This window comes from Leptopilina boulardi, unplaced genomic scaffold (assembly GCF_019393585.1).
Source record: "Leptopilina boulardi isolate dan_hultmark-lab unplaced genomic scaffold, ZJU_Lbou_2.1 LbouV2_213, whole genome shotgun sequence".
In the NCBI taxonomy this organism is placed as follows: domain Eukaryota; kingdom Metazoa; phylum Arthropoda; class Insecta; order Hymenoptera; family Figitidae; genus Leptopilina; species Leptopilina boulardi.
The window spans coordinates 2,983,172-2,999,344 of NW_026137767.1; the positions used below are offsets into that span (position 1 = coordinate 2,983,172).

Here is a 16,173-nt window from a genome sequence, read left to right on the forward strand (position 1 = left end):
CGGATCAAAATTTAAAAGTTTGGAAGATAAGTAAGAGAAAAAGGCAGGTCTGCCAGGAGATAGTAATGGACAATAACTCAACAAATGACGAAGACTCTTAAACTCCTCGCCACATGCGCAATTCAGAGGAAGAGTTCAGTTCATTCTAGAAAAATGTTCCCCTGTGCAAATGTGTCCAGATCTCAATCTAGTAATCAAATTAATAAACTTTCTCGAAGCATCAATGCCACCAAAACAAGGCCTTACAGATTTGACATCCACTTTATTATAATAAGGATTTCGAGAAATGTTAGCTCCAAAGTAGGGCCATAATTTAATTGTCCATGATTTCAGGTCACATCTCAACAATGAATAAAAATCCCTCATGGGAGCCCCCACAAAATTACCAATAGGTAATTTATAGGCTTCCTTGGCCAATTTATCAGCTTTCTCATTACCTTTGATACCCTTATGTGACGGAACCCACAAAAATTGAACAAGGCGACCCTCATTAATCAATTCAAGAGTGATTCTAACTATCTTTGAGTATGATAGGATGTGGTTTCATAACCAGAAATCTATCTTTAATACAACTTAACGAATATCTCGAATCAGATACAATGATAACCTCCGCGAACTCGTAAAAAAAGAGACAAAATTTATTATCTTAGAAGAAGCTCCCAATTCTGTCAAGCGATTATATATCGATATTAGAGTGATATTATTGAATGCTCCCTTAATATCAATTGCCAGAGCGAAAGTATGCTCCCTCTTGGAAAAACCAATATGAATATCGGTAGCCAAGGTCGAAACACAGTCCATCGATGAAAGGCCACGTCGAAAACCAAATTGGAATCTAGGTATCGCATTGACAGATTCAACATAATGTTCCAATCTTTTGTGCACCATTTTTTCAAAGAGTTTACAAATATTGGATGTTAATGAGATTGGTTTAAAGCCTACTCCACCTGACTTAAGGATAAATATCACTCCATTTTTCCAAATTATCAGGATATATAGACCCAGCAAAAAAATCATTGAAGAGACGAAATAAGAGCCTCCTACTGAGGGAGGGCAACTTTTGAATAATTTCATTTGAAATCGAATCAAGACCAGGAGAGGAATTTTTCTTGCATTGGACAATCACAGAATGGAACTCTAAATAAGTAAAGGGTTTATTCAATTCGTCCGGAACATTAGGATCAGGGATTAGGGGTAGATCAACGATAGGAACATTCTCCTGAGCTAACTCTTCCTGGAGTTTCCTGAAAACATCAGAGTTAGGATCATTACAAATCCCTGTTCTTAAGGCTGCAGTCCCATGGCAGCGTTTTGCGTTGCGTTTTGTCACTAGACCATGAGTGTAAAAGTGATGCAGATATATGTTTGCTATGTTTACACTCATGGTCTAGTGACAAAACGCAACGCAAAACGCTGCCATGGGACTGCAGCCTTAAGGTTGAGAAGCCTTAGAAAATGCTCTGACCTTTCCCCAAATTTCTTTAATTTCCATTGAGGGCTTGATATCGTCACAGAACTTAGCAAAGGAAGATTTTTTCTTCTGACGAAGGAACCACTTAACCTCATTATCGACAGATTTAAATTTTTCCAATAGTTCGACATTTTGAAAAGCTAAAAGATCTTTCCTGGCTGATCTTCTCCTCTTAAGAGCATCATCGCATTCAGAGTACCACCAAAATGGTTTAGCCTTTTTCCTGCCTGGCAGATTTTATGGGACATAAGCACCACAATCTTGCAAGACGGCCCTAATTTGACTCGTAAATTCATCATAAATGCTGATCGGATTAGCGCCCTCCATCCAAATCACCTAAGAGAGTTACACACTTATTATCAATAGTTTTAGAAAATTTAAGCCAATCAACATTTTTAGTATTAATTCTATTAGTAGATGACCTAATAAATTTGTGTTCAATATCTGATGTGGCAATTACCAGAAAGTGATCTGAAGCGAAGGAATCCACAGTAACCTCGACCGATGTAACCTGAGCAAGAGACGATGAAACGAAAATCAAATCGAGATTGCTCCTGACTCCATCAGATCTTACGAAGGTAGGTATTGAATCATTTAGAGGTATCAAGTCGAAATCTTCAACAGCATCAGCCAAAAAAGAACCACGAGTATCATTATGATTGGCACCCCAAAGCCAAGCGTGTGCATTAAAATCCCCACACAACACAATTTCTTCATTTAAGTTACAATTTTGAATGAGATTGGATCAAACAGTGGATAGCACACGAGCACCTGGCGGGGCATACACTGACAGAAACTGTAACTGTCCAAAATCAGTACCTATAGACACCTACAACATCGATCTGTGACAAAACATTCTTGTTTGTATTTATAGGGGTAATCAATAATGAATTTCTAATTAATAATCATATAAGTTAAGGATTGATTCAATTTCAGCTTTTTTATTTACAACACTACGAGCATTCCAGGTACCATACTTAAAAACACTCATATTAACGAGAACAAAAGAAAACAGAAAAAAATTCTGCCAAAGAAATTTAACGAAATAAAATAAGAAAATGCACAACAGGATTAAAATAACCAGATTTTAAAAGCGTTCAGGGAACAATTAAAAATTTAAAAGTAAAAACACATGAGAGTTAAAAAGACAAGTTTTTTCGTAAAGAATCTATAAGATCCAACTTAGAACGGCCAAAGTCAGACAGTTCATCGACAACCACCAATTTGTCAGACAATTCGCTGTCACCAACAGACTTAGCAATCTTAGAAAGGAATGAACAACCCTTTGAACCCTGGCCTGCATCATCATTCATTCTAACGAATTCAGCCACTGTGGTAGATGCACGAGGATTATTATTCAAAGATGCTGTCGGATTATCTTCATTAAGTGCTGCAGGGTCATCATTGAAGGAGTCAATGTAGGAGTTATCATCTCTGGGTAAGACTTCACTCATTAGATCAGGATTCTCAGAGCGGACCATGATCTTAGGTTCCTCTCTAGAGCAACCGATTGTCATTCTAAGTTTAAGTATGTTGAATTCGAATTTATAAATTGGGCAATTACTTGAGGAAGCAAAGTGAGCACCATTGCAATTTTTACAACTAGCTCTGCCATTTTTATTACAACATAGGTTCGTGAGGTGTCTCCCTGCACAAAATTCACATGAAGGAAATGTGGAACGGCATTTGACAATTTGGCATTGGCAATTTGACCATTGAAGATCCTCTTAATAGAGATGATACTGCTCAGAACAGAATCATCAAAGAAAGAAACAATTTCCGAGATTGTTCTGTTCACAGGGAACAAAGTAGTAAAACACTTTCTACCTAAAAAGGAATCCGGGATGAAACATTTAAAACCTGCCAAGGAAAGGTCTCTAACATCGATAAGACTATTGGCACTCAACCAATTATCACAAACAATTTTGAAGTGGTTTATACCGTTTCTCGAGATCGATTTGCCACCATCAATAAGAGGATTAACTAAATTTAGGACGCAAATTGGATCCAATTTTCCCACATTGCGACCTGGAATAGTACTGTCCATGAGGACAAAAAATGGTGGAGAACTTGAAGGATTATATTTTTCGAGATGTTACGCAAACTATCATTAAACCAGGTATTATCGTTGTTCGTCTGAACCAAGGAGTCTACACCATTTTTTCGACTAGCATTCCTTGCACCCGTTGTAAACTGAGGATTCAATCCACAGCCAGAAGTAATAGGAGGACGAGGCAAAGCTCCATCCAAATTGACCCTAGCAACAACTGCAGAGCCAGATCCAGTCTCCAATTCAGGATGAGAAATCAAGGATTTTTTTCCAACAGGGTGATTTAAACCACTTGAGGAGGAATCAGATGAACCAGATTCTCGTAAGTGATCAAGTTCTCGTGGTATCTTCTTACTAGAATCTTCAAAAGCAGAGAAAGAGGTGAGGGTATGAAAATTTTTTAGTTTATCCCCGGAATTCCCATCAATAAAGGCAAATCCAGCCGGCTTGGCAACATTGGCAGCATTCGCTAACAAAAATAAAGACGAAGATGGAGGCACTTGAGCAGGATTCGCATTTGAAGTCTTCAAATCTAAGTCAATCAACGGCGCAAAAGAATCATTCGAATCATTATTCCTGGACTCTTCCTCCTGCATTCTCTTCAGATCAGCCATCTTCCTAGAAAATTTTAAATTTGAGGCTTTCAAAATAAATAATAATAATGTGAAAAATAGATATTTAAAGTAATTAATAAAATAATTAAATAAAACTACTAAGAATAAAAAAAATTTAAGTTTAATTAGAAAAATTTAAATAGAAATAAGCAAATACTAGAGAAATAGATTGAGTTAAAATAATTGAGTAGTTACAAAGCTCAAACTGCAATCTTTACAATTAATTTAATTATAAAAAAAACTGGGAAATTGGAAAAAAGGTTTAATTGAAAAAGCAATTTAAATTAATTTGATTATGAAGGGAAAGCATGCAACCAAGCAGTGCGATTCTCAAGAATACGTTGAAGTCCAAGCAGCAGGTTCAATTGGGCTTGAATTAAGTGTTGCACAAAGCTGCAAAGTATAAAATATCAATGCAAGCTAAAAAAGCAGAGACAATTCAGCATTCATGATCCTTAAAAAGCGTAGCAGGCACAGATTTTCATTCAACTCCAAAAAAAAGTTTGTGAGGTTAGCCAAGAGTCACTTTGAGGTTATGTAAACCACGTGCACAATAGTCCACTAAAAATTGCAAAAATAATAATTGAAGCGCAACAGAGAAATTGTTCCCTGAACGCTTAAAAAAATATTTTTAGAAGCGATTCATCTTTTAATATTTAAAAACAGTTGGATTCAAAATTAGGCACAACACTATGACTCCACTAATGTTGAAAATAAAGCCACTTCATGAGCAAAATAATATTAAATACTGCAAGAGGGAATTTCCCTCAGAAATAAGTCAAATAAAATTAAACCGTACAAAAAATAAAGAAATAGAACAAAATAACAAAAATTACAAAATAACCGAACTGAACAACATGACGTCCAGAATCGGAAACTCACGAAATACCTATGCAGAGAGAATTTTCCTTCATTGCCCTCACTTTCGACGACATCCCCACCACCTGAATTACTCCTCCTGTCTCTAGTCTTCTTGGATTATTCATAGGAATGAATTTAAGGGGGGGGGGTACGGTTTATTCGGGGAAAAAAACACATTTTTTGGGAATGTGAATTGATATTAGCCTCCACAGCACCGAAACTTTTCTAAAGATTTATTTGAAATATTCCGAACATTTCAAATAAATCTTTAGGAAAGTTTCGGTGCTGTGGGGGAGCTTGAAAACAATTTTAAAATTTTAACTCCAGTAACGATGAAATATAAGGTTGATTCCACAATAGGCAAAATCGTAACGTCTTAAAGACGATTTTAAAGACAGAATGATTTTCGACAATAGGAACAAGTTGTAAATTCAGATGTTCATTACATGAACATTTTGCTTCCTCTTTACGATCAGCAAAAAAAATTTGCTTCCTCGTGGAGAAAGCATTAACATTGAAATAAACATACAAAAATAATATAATAATATAAACATTATATATGAAAAATAATATATAATTTATAATTATTTACAATTATATCGATTCGTTTTAATGCAAGGAACACAATTATTTTATATTTAAACTTTAATTTAAATAAATATAAAATTTTTCAGCTAAAATGTGTATTTTCTATTTTTTAACTTTCATTAATTTATTAAATATACCTTAAATGTAAATTTTATATATACCAATCGATTCGTTTTCATGTAAGGAATACAATTATTTCATCTATAAACTTAAATTTAAATAATCACAAAATTTTAAAGTCAAAATATGAATTTTTGATTTTTTTACTTTCATTAATTCTTTAAATTTAAATTAAAACTATACTTTATGTATACTGATCGATTTGTCTTGACGTAAAGAATACGATTTTATTATATATAATCTTAAATTTTTGTATTTAAAAATTTTTTCGATTAAAAAATATTTTTGGAAAAAAGACGATAAAATTTTTTTTGGGGTATTTTTTAAAATCCTTTGGTCAGATTTGAGATATTAGTATGATAAATGACCCTACCAAATTTTATCTAAATCCATTAAAACCTGTTAAAGTTATCTTCTAAATAAAAAAGGGATCCACACACACATACATACATCCGGACAATTGATCAGGATCTCATATATCATATTTCCGACACTTTGAAAATTTTTACAAACGAAAGGACTACAAAGCTTCCTCCACGAGGAAGCAAAAGTATACGTTAAAAACATTTTTATAATTAAATTCAATAAACACAAACCATTTTAATAAGTTTTAACAATTAATACTCTTTTCAGAATAATATCACTCCATTACATTTAGCTTGTCACTATGATCATCCAAATGTTGTACAATTATTATTAGAAAAAGGAGCTTCACCTAATCTTACTTCTCAAAATGGTCATACGCCACTACACATTGCGGCACGAAAAAATCAGGTAATGCATTTACTATTATTATTATCATAATTATAAATGAAATTCTTGAGATAAAATACATAATAATTATAGCGATTATTATATTGTACAATACACACCTATACGGAGAGAAATAGATGGTACTGGGTACTATCTAGATAGTACCAGGTACCATATTTGATCTTAAATATACAGACAGTTATTTGGATTCTATTAGTTACAATCCAAATTGTACGGAGTAGCATCTTGATTATAGTGGGTAACATAATCATATTTTTTGTAACATCTTTGATAGTACCGAGTAGCATAATGATGGTACAGCAGGATAACATCTACTTTTAACCATCTTTAGATCATAAGATCTTACCATCTATTTCTCTCCGTGATATCCTCAAGAGCGGGTAAGTTTCTAAAAAATGTAACCAATAACACAGTTCGACAAAATTTTGCCACAAGATTAAACGATGGTGATTCTTATAGGATTTTTGACGTAGATTACGAATCTGCAAATGAAATTGTCCCATCACGTCTCAATTTTGAGAAAAACTGTCTGAAAGTGTCAAAAAATCGCATTTTTGGCACTTTTTGAAGCACTATAAAAAAAGAACGCGACGTGATAAACGGCTCAAATATGGCTTAAATAAGAGCTAGTACCCTTAACTTTAACCTCCAAAAGCAAAAAACCATGTACCAAGAACTCAAAATTGTGGACAACATTTTTTTACCGCGTGCGCGTCCAACAGATATTGTTCCCACGATAAAATGAAATAAATTGCTGAAAACGTCGTCAAAGACACAAGATCGATTTAAATTAACTTCAAACTGGTTACTCGGGGGTTTTCGGGGTCGCTGATTACGAATCTGATGTTAGTTTTTAAAAATCCAATATGGTGGATCCAATATGGCGGACGATTTTTGGAATAACTTAACATATTAGTCTGAAAATCGTTACTTGGGGGTTTTCGGGGTCGCTGATTACGAATCTGATGTTAGTTTTTAAAAATCCAATATGGTGGATCCAATATGGCGGACGATTTTTGGATTAACTTAACATATTAGTCTGAAAATCGTTACTTGGGGGTTTTCGGGGTCGCTGAATAGGAATCCGATGTTAGTTTTTCAAAATCCAATATGGCGGAACTAACATGGCTTGACTATTAAATTACTACAAATTTTTTTGAAAGGAGTTATTTAATGAATAATTTAATTTTTTCTTTTTTACGCAGTTACATGAACCTTCTTTTTACTAATCCAATATAAAAAAAACTTTATTGAGATAAAAATGTGACGTTTCGTTTATTTTGCACCATTAAGGATTTTAATTTTATTTCTTTTACATTTTCAAGGAGTTCAATTGATGAGCTCGCTGTCAGTTTGTTTCTAATTTTTTGTGGACGAAAAAAGTAGACGTTAAAAATGAAGCTTGATGTTTTCTGTTGTTTTCATTTTCACGCCGTATTAATTAAATCTGTTTGACAATATAACAAAAATTAATTAAATTTATTTTAAACCTAGTAACCATTTTTTATTAAAAAAAACTGTTTCCTCTTATAAATGACGTGGAGGCATGAAAATAATTACTAAAATTACTAAAGTCTGCGAAAATCAAGAACTATTTAAAAATTCGCTCGCCAAATTCGATTCGCTATCTTGTATTTAAAAATTTTTAAGTCAAATTCATAATTTGCAATCTCAAAACTTTTTATATACTCAATTTAATAAAAAACCATAAAATCTTTAAGCATCAGATTCGTAATCAACAACCCCGAAAACCCCCGCGTAACGATTTTCAGACTAATATGTTAAGTTATTCCAAAAATCGTCCGCCATATTGGATCCGCCATATTGGATTTTTAAAAACTAACATCAGATTCGTAATCAGCGACCCCGAAAACCCCCGAGTAACCAATTTGAAGTTAATTTAAATCGATCTTGTGTCTTTGACGACGTTTTCAGCAATTTATTTCATTTTATCGTGGGAACAATATCTGCTGGACGCGCACGCGGTAAAAAAATGTTGCCCACAATTTTGAGTTATTGGTACATGGTTTTTTGCTTCTGGAGGTTAAAGTTGAGGGTACTAGTTCTTATTTAAGCCATATTTGAGCCGTTTATCACGTCGCGTTCTTTTTTTATAGTGCTTCAAAAAGTGCCAAAAATGCGATTTTTTGACACTTTGAGCCCGTTTTTCTCAAAATTGAGACGTGATGGGACAATTTCATTTACAGATTCGGAATCTACGTCAAAAATCCTATAAGAATCACCATCGTTTACTCTTGTGGCAAAAAAAAACCTAAATTTTGTCGACCAGTGTAACCAGTGGGCACACTTGCTCAAAAGACGTGCTGAGGATGTCTTTTGCGGACGTCTTTAATTTGTCCCCGTATGGTATATCTTAAAAACGTGAATAATTGAAAATTCCAATTTTGCTTAATTTTCCCTGTAATGTGAGCATGAAAACACATAGATAGACACACAGTCACATAGATCGAAAATGATCAGTTTTTCCTAGAAAACGCTATGATTATCAACTCCAATCATGCTTACTATATTTTTCTTGTAATCTACACGTAAAAATGTATAAATTTGAAGCCTTTTAGAAAAAATTTTCTTTGTTTTTTGAAAAAAATTCATGATTTTTATCGAAAATTATCAGTTTTACCTTGAAATCGCTATGATAATCAACTCCAATCGTTCTCACTATATTTTTTTTGTAATCTACACGTAAAAATACGTAAAAATGTATAAATTTGATTCCCTTAAGATAAAATTTTCTTCTTTTTAGGGTTCCGTACCCGAAGGGGGAACCCTATTAATGAGACTAGTGAAGCAAGACATGTACCCCCCCCCCCCCTAGCGGCCACACGAATTTATCTAAAGGGCTGAAATTTGGTACACATATGTATTTTGACATGCAGATTGCAGGAAAAATATAACAAATCTCATAGGAATTGATTATTATAGCGTTGTCAAGGAAAAACCATGAATTTTTACGAAAAATCCCTAAAAATGACTATGTACCCCCCCTCTGGTGGCCACATTTTTTCACGTAGAGATCTCAAATTTGGTACACTTATGTATTGTTACGTGAAAATTATAAGAAAAATATAGCGAACATGATTCGGATCAATTTACATATCGTTGTCAAGGAAAAATCAAAAATTTTGAAAAAAAGCGTTTAATCCTCCTAGCGCACACACTATTTGACCAAGACAGTTAATATTTGGTATACATACGTATTTTTGCGTATAGATTACAGAAAAAATATAGCGAGCACGAATGGAGTTGATGATCATATTGTTTTTAAGGAAAACACATATTTTTAGAAAAAATCATGGATTTTTCGAATAAAAAAAGAAGAACATTTTATCATAAGGGATTCAAATTTATACATTTTTTCGTATTTCTACGTGTAGATTACAAAAAATATATAGCGAGAACGATTGGAGTTGATTACCATAGTGTTTTCAAGGAAAAACTGATAATATTTCGTTATATGTGCAACATAAACCCCCTTAAATTTTAGGTTTAAGGGTACGGAACCTTCCGTTTTTAATGCGAGTGTAACTCGCACTTGTCCGATTTTTTTTATTCGAAAAATCCATGATTTTTTCTAAAAATATGAGTTTTCCTTAAAAACAATATGATCATCAACTTCAATCGTGCTCGCTTTATTTTTCCTGTAATCTATACGCAAAAATACGCATGTATACAAAATATGAACTGTCTTAGTCAAATAGTTTGTGCGCCAGGAGGATTAAACGCTTTTTTTCAAAATTTTTGATTTTTCCTTGACAACGCTATGTAAATCGATCCGAATCATGTTCACTATATTTTCCCTGTAATTTTCACGTAAAAATACATAAGTGCACCAAATTTGAGATCTCTATGTGAAAAAATGTGGCCACCAGGGGGGGGGGTACATAGTCATTTTTAGGGATTTTTGTAAAAATTCATGGTTTTTCCTTGACAACGCTATGATAATCAATTCCTATGAGATTCGTTATATTTTTCCTGTAATCTACACGCCAAAATAAATATGTGTACTAAATTTCAGACCTCTAGATAAATTCGTGTGGCCGCTAGGGGGGGGGGTACATGCCTTACTTCACTAGTCTCATTAATAGATTTCCCCCTTTGGGTACGGAACCCAACTCTCTAAATATGAATCAGTGAAAAAGTCAGTGGTCTCAAATCAGTCGCTAAATTCTAGCTATTTGAATCAGTGGTTTTCTCGGGTTTTCACTGATAGTTAGTGACATTTCACTGGAGAATCAATTACTTTGACTGAAAATAAGTGAAATGTTACTGATTCAAATAGCTAGAATTTAGCGACTGATTTGAGACGAGTGACTTTTTCACTGATTCAAATTTAGAGAGTAATTAATGTTTTAAACTTAGAAAAAAAAATTTAGAAAATATTCTGAAGAAAATATATTTAAGTCCTAAAGACGTACAAAAGACATCTTTAGGACGTCTTTTGCCACGACATTAAACGTGTTAAAGACGTCCTTTGGATGTCTTTATGATGTCTTCGAGGCTTCGAGGTCCCGGTGCCCACTGGGATATTGGCTTATGTGAAATGTTTACTAATCTTTTGAGGATTCCAAATCTCTAAATCTTAAAATCTTCAATGCTCCCTTTTTCAATATTTTTATAATTTACATAGGAATAATTTTCGTCATTTCATAAAATAAAACACAACTTACCGGTAAAAAGCGAAGAATAGAAAAAGATTGAAAGTTTGCATGAGCGTAAGTTGATGATTTTAAATTATTCCGAATAGGCGAATTTACATTTATTTTATGAGATGAGAAAAATGATTCATATGTAAATTATAAAAATATTGAAAAAGGGAGATTGGATTTGGAATCCTTAAAAGATTAGTAAATATTCCACATAAGCCAATATAATATTTGTTACATTTTTGAGAAACTTACCCGCCCTTCAGGATGGGTGTGAATAGCTTTATTTCGTTGGTGGACATTTTTCCCAATCCATTTTTTCCAATAGTTAAAATTCCCAACCTATTATTTTATTAACTTATTTTTTTTCCAACACACTTTTTCTAAATTACTTTTTTCCTATAACAAACCTTTTTTAACTGTTTTTTTTAATTAATCGCGGACTTCATATTAAATACGAAAGTCACTTTTGTTATAGAAATTGCGTATCTGTCAAAATTTTATAGTACATTTACATTCGTATATTTTCAAAATTTTATAGTATTTTTCCAAATTTTTATAATTTATTTTAAATTTATAATGGCGGAGTTAATTGAAACTAGAGACAAGGGTTATTTTTTGCGAGTTTTTTGCATATCGATGGATTTCTTTATTATAAACATTCCGAGAAAAATGGTCGTGTTTTTTTTGCCGTTTCGGAATTGGGATTTTTAGCACATACTTGATTAATTAATGGGGAAAAATTTCCATACTTGGGAATTTGTTTATATTTGGTAAAAATAACAATTAGGATTGACTAAATTTCAATACGCCATCTGGTGTTTACCTTCTTTGTGAATATTGGATTGGTAAAACTGGACTGAAAAAATGTCCACCAATCGCATTATTTTCTTGTGTATAGAGTACATTTTTTTTGGTAAATACATAATGTAAAAACAAAATTTGCTTCAATATATTAGTTTCTTTAAAGGTATTTAAAATTAAAAATTATAAAAAGAAGCTTATAGAATATTTTTCTGTTTCTTATTCCAGTAGAACTTTCTATAAATAAATAATATGTCAATCTTTTTTACCGCAACAAGTCATAATTCATAAAATTATTTCGAACCGTATTTAGGATATTTTTTTCGATATCCATTAATTTTTGAAAACCGAGTAAATGACTTAAGTTTAGTTATGGCTTAACCCTCGGAGCACATACTGGGTCACACAGACCCTGCCCTATTGAAAAAAAACACGTATAATTGTACGTATAATAATACGTATAATTATACGTATTATTATACGTATAATTATACGCATAATTATACGCATAATTATACGTATTATTATACGTATAATTATATGTATTATTATACGTACAATTATACGTATAATAAGACATACGAATTTGAAACAAGAATTATACGTATAATTATACGTATAATAATACGTATAATTAATTATACGTATAATAATACGTATAATAATACGTATAATTATACGTATTATTATACGTATAATTATAATTCTATTAAAACTAGAATAATAGAATAGAATAGATTAATTAGTAGCAAAATTGCGCTGAAAATTTTTAGAAATTTTAAAATGCAAATTAAATTTCACGAAAAAAAATATCGTCGAATGTCAATTCAAGCAGTCACCCATCCAAGTACTAACCGCGTCCAACGTTGCTTAACTTCCGTGATCTGATGAGAACTTGTTCCCTCGCCTTGGTGTTTCCGCTGTCTTGTCTTGATTAATAACTTTGTCGTATAAGTATTGTATCGCACCTAACCTCACTTTTAGTGATACTTATACGACAAAGTTATTAATCAAGACAAGACAGCGGAAACACCAAGGCGAAGGAACAAGTTCTCATCAGATCACAGAAGTTAAGCAACGTTGGACGCGGTTAGTACTTGGATGGGTGACTGCTTGAATTGACATTCGACGATATTTTTTTTCGTGAAATTTAATTTGCATTTTAAAATTTCTAAAAATTTTCAGCGCAATTTTGCTACTAATTAATCTATTCTATTCTATTATTCTATTTTTAATAGAATTATAATTATACGTATAATAATACGTATAATTATACGTATTATTATACGTATTATTATACGTATTATTATACGTATAATTAATTATACGTATTATTATACGTATAATTAATTATACGTATTATTATACGTATAATTATACGTATAATTCTTGTTTCAAATTCGTATGTCTTATTATACGTATAATTGTACGTATAATAATACGTATAATTATACGTATAATAATACGTATAATTATACGTACAATTATACGTATAATTATACGTACAATTATACGTATAATTATACGTATTATTATACGTATAATTATACGTGTTTTTTTTCAATAGGGTGTCATTAATTTCAATGAAGTGTAATTTGAAAAGTCGGCAATACAACACGAACCTAAGGCCATATAGTGGTAACTAACTAGTAAGGAATAATAAGTAACATGATAATCCAAAGAAAATAATAAAATACTAGTAAATATGTTATTAAAAAAGTATAGTTTTAAAAAGTTGTGTCGAAAATCACATTTTTATCGTCTTAAAAGTTACCTTCGTTAAACAACAAAATAAATACCTTTTTTAAAAAATAAAATAAGGTGGTATTTTTTCCCTTATTCTAACACACTTCGAGAATATAAATCCCAATTTTTAGCTTAAAATATTAAAAATTACAAAAGTTACATTTTTTTTTAAATTCAATTTTTTCTTTTTAATTAGTTAACTTCACGAATTTTTTTTCAATATGCAAATAATTTAATAATATTTCTAAACTGCGCATTCTTATTTTACAAGGTTCAATGAATAAAAAAATATTTTTTTTGTGTTGATCAGTCCAATAGTTCAAAAATGGGGGAGTTTTGTAAAGTAAACAGGGTCACAGTGACCCAGACTGTGCTACTTGTTCGAAAAAAGAGGTGTGTGCTCCGAGGGTTAAAAAAGCAGTTAAATCATCTGCTGATTATTTCCTTAAATTTTGTATTCTTGAAAATGTTTATTTCATCATGATTGACATTTATTTAATAACATTAATATTTTCTTAAATTCAAATTTCCGATAAATTATACTTAATTTTTTATCTTTATCGCACAGGATAAATATGTGCTGTACTTTCTTCCTCTGTTAACGGATATGAATATAATGGATAAATTTTTATTTTTTCTAGATGGATACAGCTACTATTTTATTAGAACATGGAGCAAAAACAAATGTTGAATCAAAAGCTGGATATACTGCATTACATTTAAGTGCACAAAAGGGGCATTACGATATGATAAATTTACTCATCGATCATGGAGCTGATCCTAATTACAATGCTAAGGTAATATCAAATTAGTATTAATTTTTTTAATTAAATACAAAAATTGTATTGCTTTATTATTGTTGAATATAAAAGTTAATGTATGTAAGTAAATATACGGGGTAATTTTTATGTTCCGGACCCCCCCAAAAAATTTTTTTATTCTAATTTCTTTCGTTTTTTAAACAAAAATAATGGAATTAAAAGAAACCACTATCTTTTACATAAGTTTTTTAAAATTCTAAATAATAGATATTATCAAATTTTTACTTTAATTTAGAAATTGAAATAAAGTTTTTTACAGAATGGACTCACAGCCTTACATTTATGTGCCCAAGAAGATTTTACTAGAGTAGCTTCAATTTTAATAAAAAATGGTGCAAATATCGAAAAACAAACTCAGACTGGTTATAGACCAATTCATATTGCAGCTCACTTTGGAAATTTAGCAATGATAAGATTTTTATTAAAACATTCGGCTGAAATTGATGTTAAAACTAATCAAAACTATACTCCATTACATCAAGCTGCTCAACAAGGACATGCTCATGTTGTGTCTGCTCTTATAGAAGGTCATGCTTCACATAGAGCACATACAAATGTAATTATTCAATTTGTTTGTTATTAATATTAAAAAAAATTTTATTTTAATTGTTATTTTCTTATTTGGTTATAATCAATATTTTAAGGGAAGTCACTAAAAAATATTCAAAAAACTGATTTCTTGGATAAACTTTTAAAAATTGTTAGAATTTATTATTTTTAGATATATACATATAATATAACAGTACTTGTGTTCTTTAATAAATTGTGAAATCAAATTGTTCCATCTAACTCTTGACATTTATTTTATTCCTTATTTTAAAAAATGACAATGAATGGGGTAAGGATTTCAATTATTGGCAGATCCAAACTTTCTTGCGTATGAAATAAGTTTTTCTTTTTTAATATGATAAATACTGTTAGTAAGTTTATTTTATTAATTTTGAAACTTTAATTTGATATAAATTTAAACTTGTATGTCTTTTTAGGATGGATTAACAGCTTTAAATATCGCTCAAAAATTAGGATATATATCTGTAATAGAAGTTTTAAAAGGACTATCTTACGATGGTGTAACACCTGATAACAAAAATTGGGAAGAGAAATATAAAGTTATTGCCCCAGAAAGTTTACAAGAAACAAGTTTTATCTCTGATTCTGATGAAGAAGGTGGTAAGGACATTTAAAATTTAATACTAAAAAATGTAATTACTACTTTCACTGTAAAAAGAAAGTACTAAAATAGTACCGATTTTAGGTATCAAAATAGAACCAAAAGACAATTTAGTATACCTAAAGTCGGTATTATATTAATACCTTTTGTTTTACAGTGTTGACTTTAAAGTCAGTTCAAAAAGGTTGATGCAATTTTATTTTAGTGAATATGGTTTCGAAATTTTTTTTTAAATCCAACCTTTGAAACATCCTGATACAGGTTTGGAGTGAAGTGTACTAACTTAATTTTAACAGGGTACCTAAACCAGAATTATCTGATAAGGACCGTATACCGTATAATTGGTATCAACTCCAGAGAGAATTCTATTATATTTCTGAAAGCCTAAAATACAGTATAAAATTTTTAGTTTGAATCTTTCAGAGGCTTTGTTTAACTTAACTTTTTTTCTAGGATTACTATTAAATACTTTGTTAAATCAGAAAATAT

General features: G+C 31.1%; 1 protein-coding gene across 4 annotated transcripts in view; it reads left to right on the forward strand.

Annotated features, from left to right (window-relative positions):
• LOC127278965 (ankyrin-3-like) overlaps positions 1–16,173 on the forward strand; it is a 117,847-nt gene that overhangs the window by 57,333 nt on the left and 44,341 nt on the right. For all 4 annotated transcript variants that reach the window (XM_051300958.1, XM_051300956.1, XM_051300959.1 and 1 more), the window contains 4 exons: positions 6,338–6,478; positions 14,334–14,489; positions 14,773–15,069; positions 15,500–15,683. In XM_051300958.1, the coding sequence (XP_051156915.1) occupies positions 6,338–6,478; positions 14,334–14,489; positions 14,773–15,069; positions 15,500–15,683 (778 nt within the window). The remainder of the gene's footprint in view (positions 1–6,337; positions 6,479–14,333; positions 14,490–14,772; positions 15,070–15,499; positions 15,684–16,173) is intronic.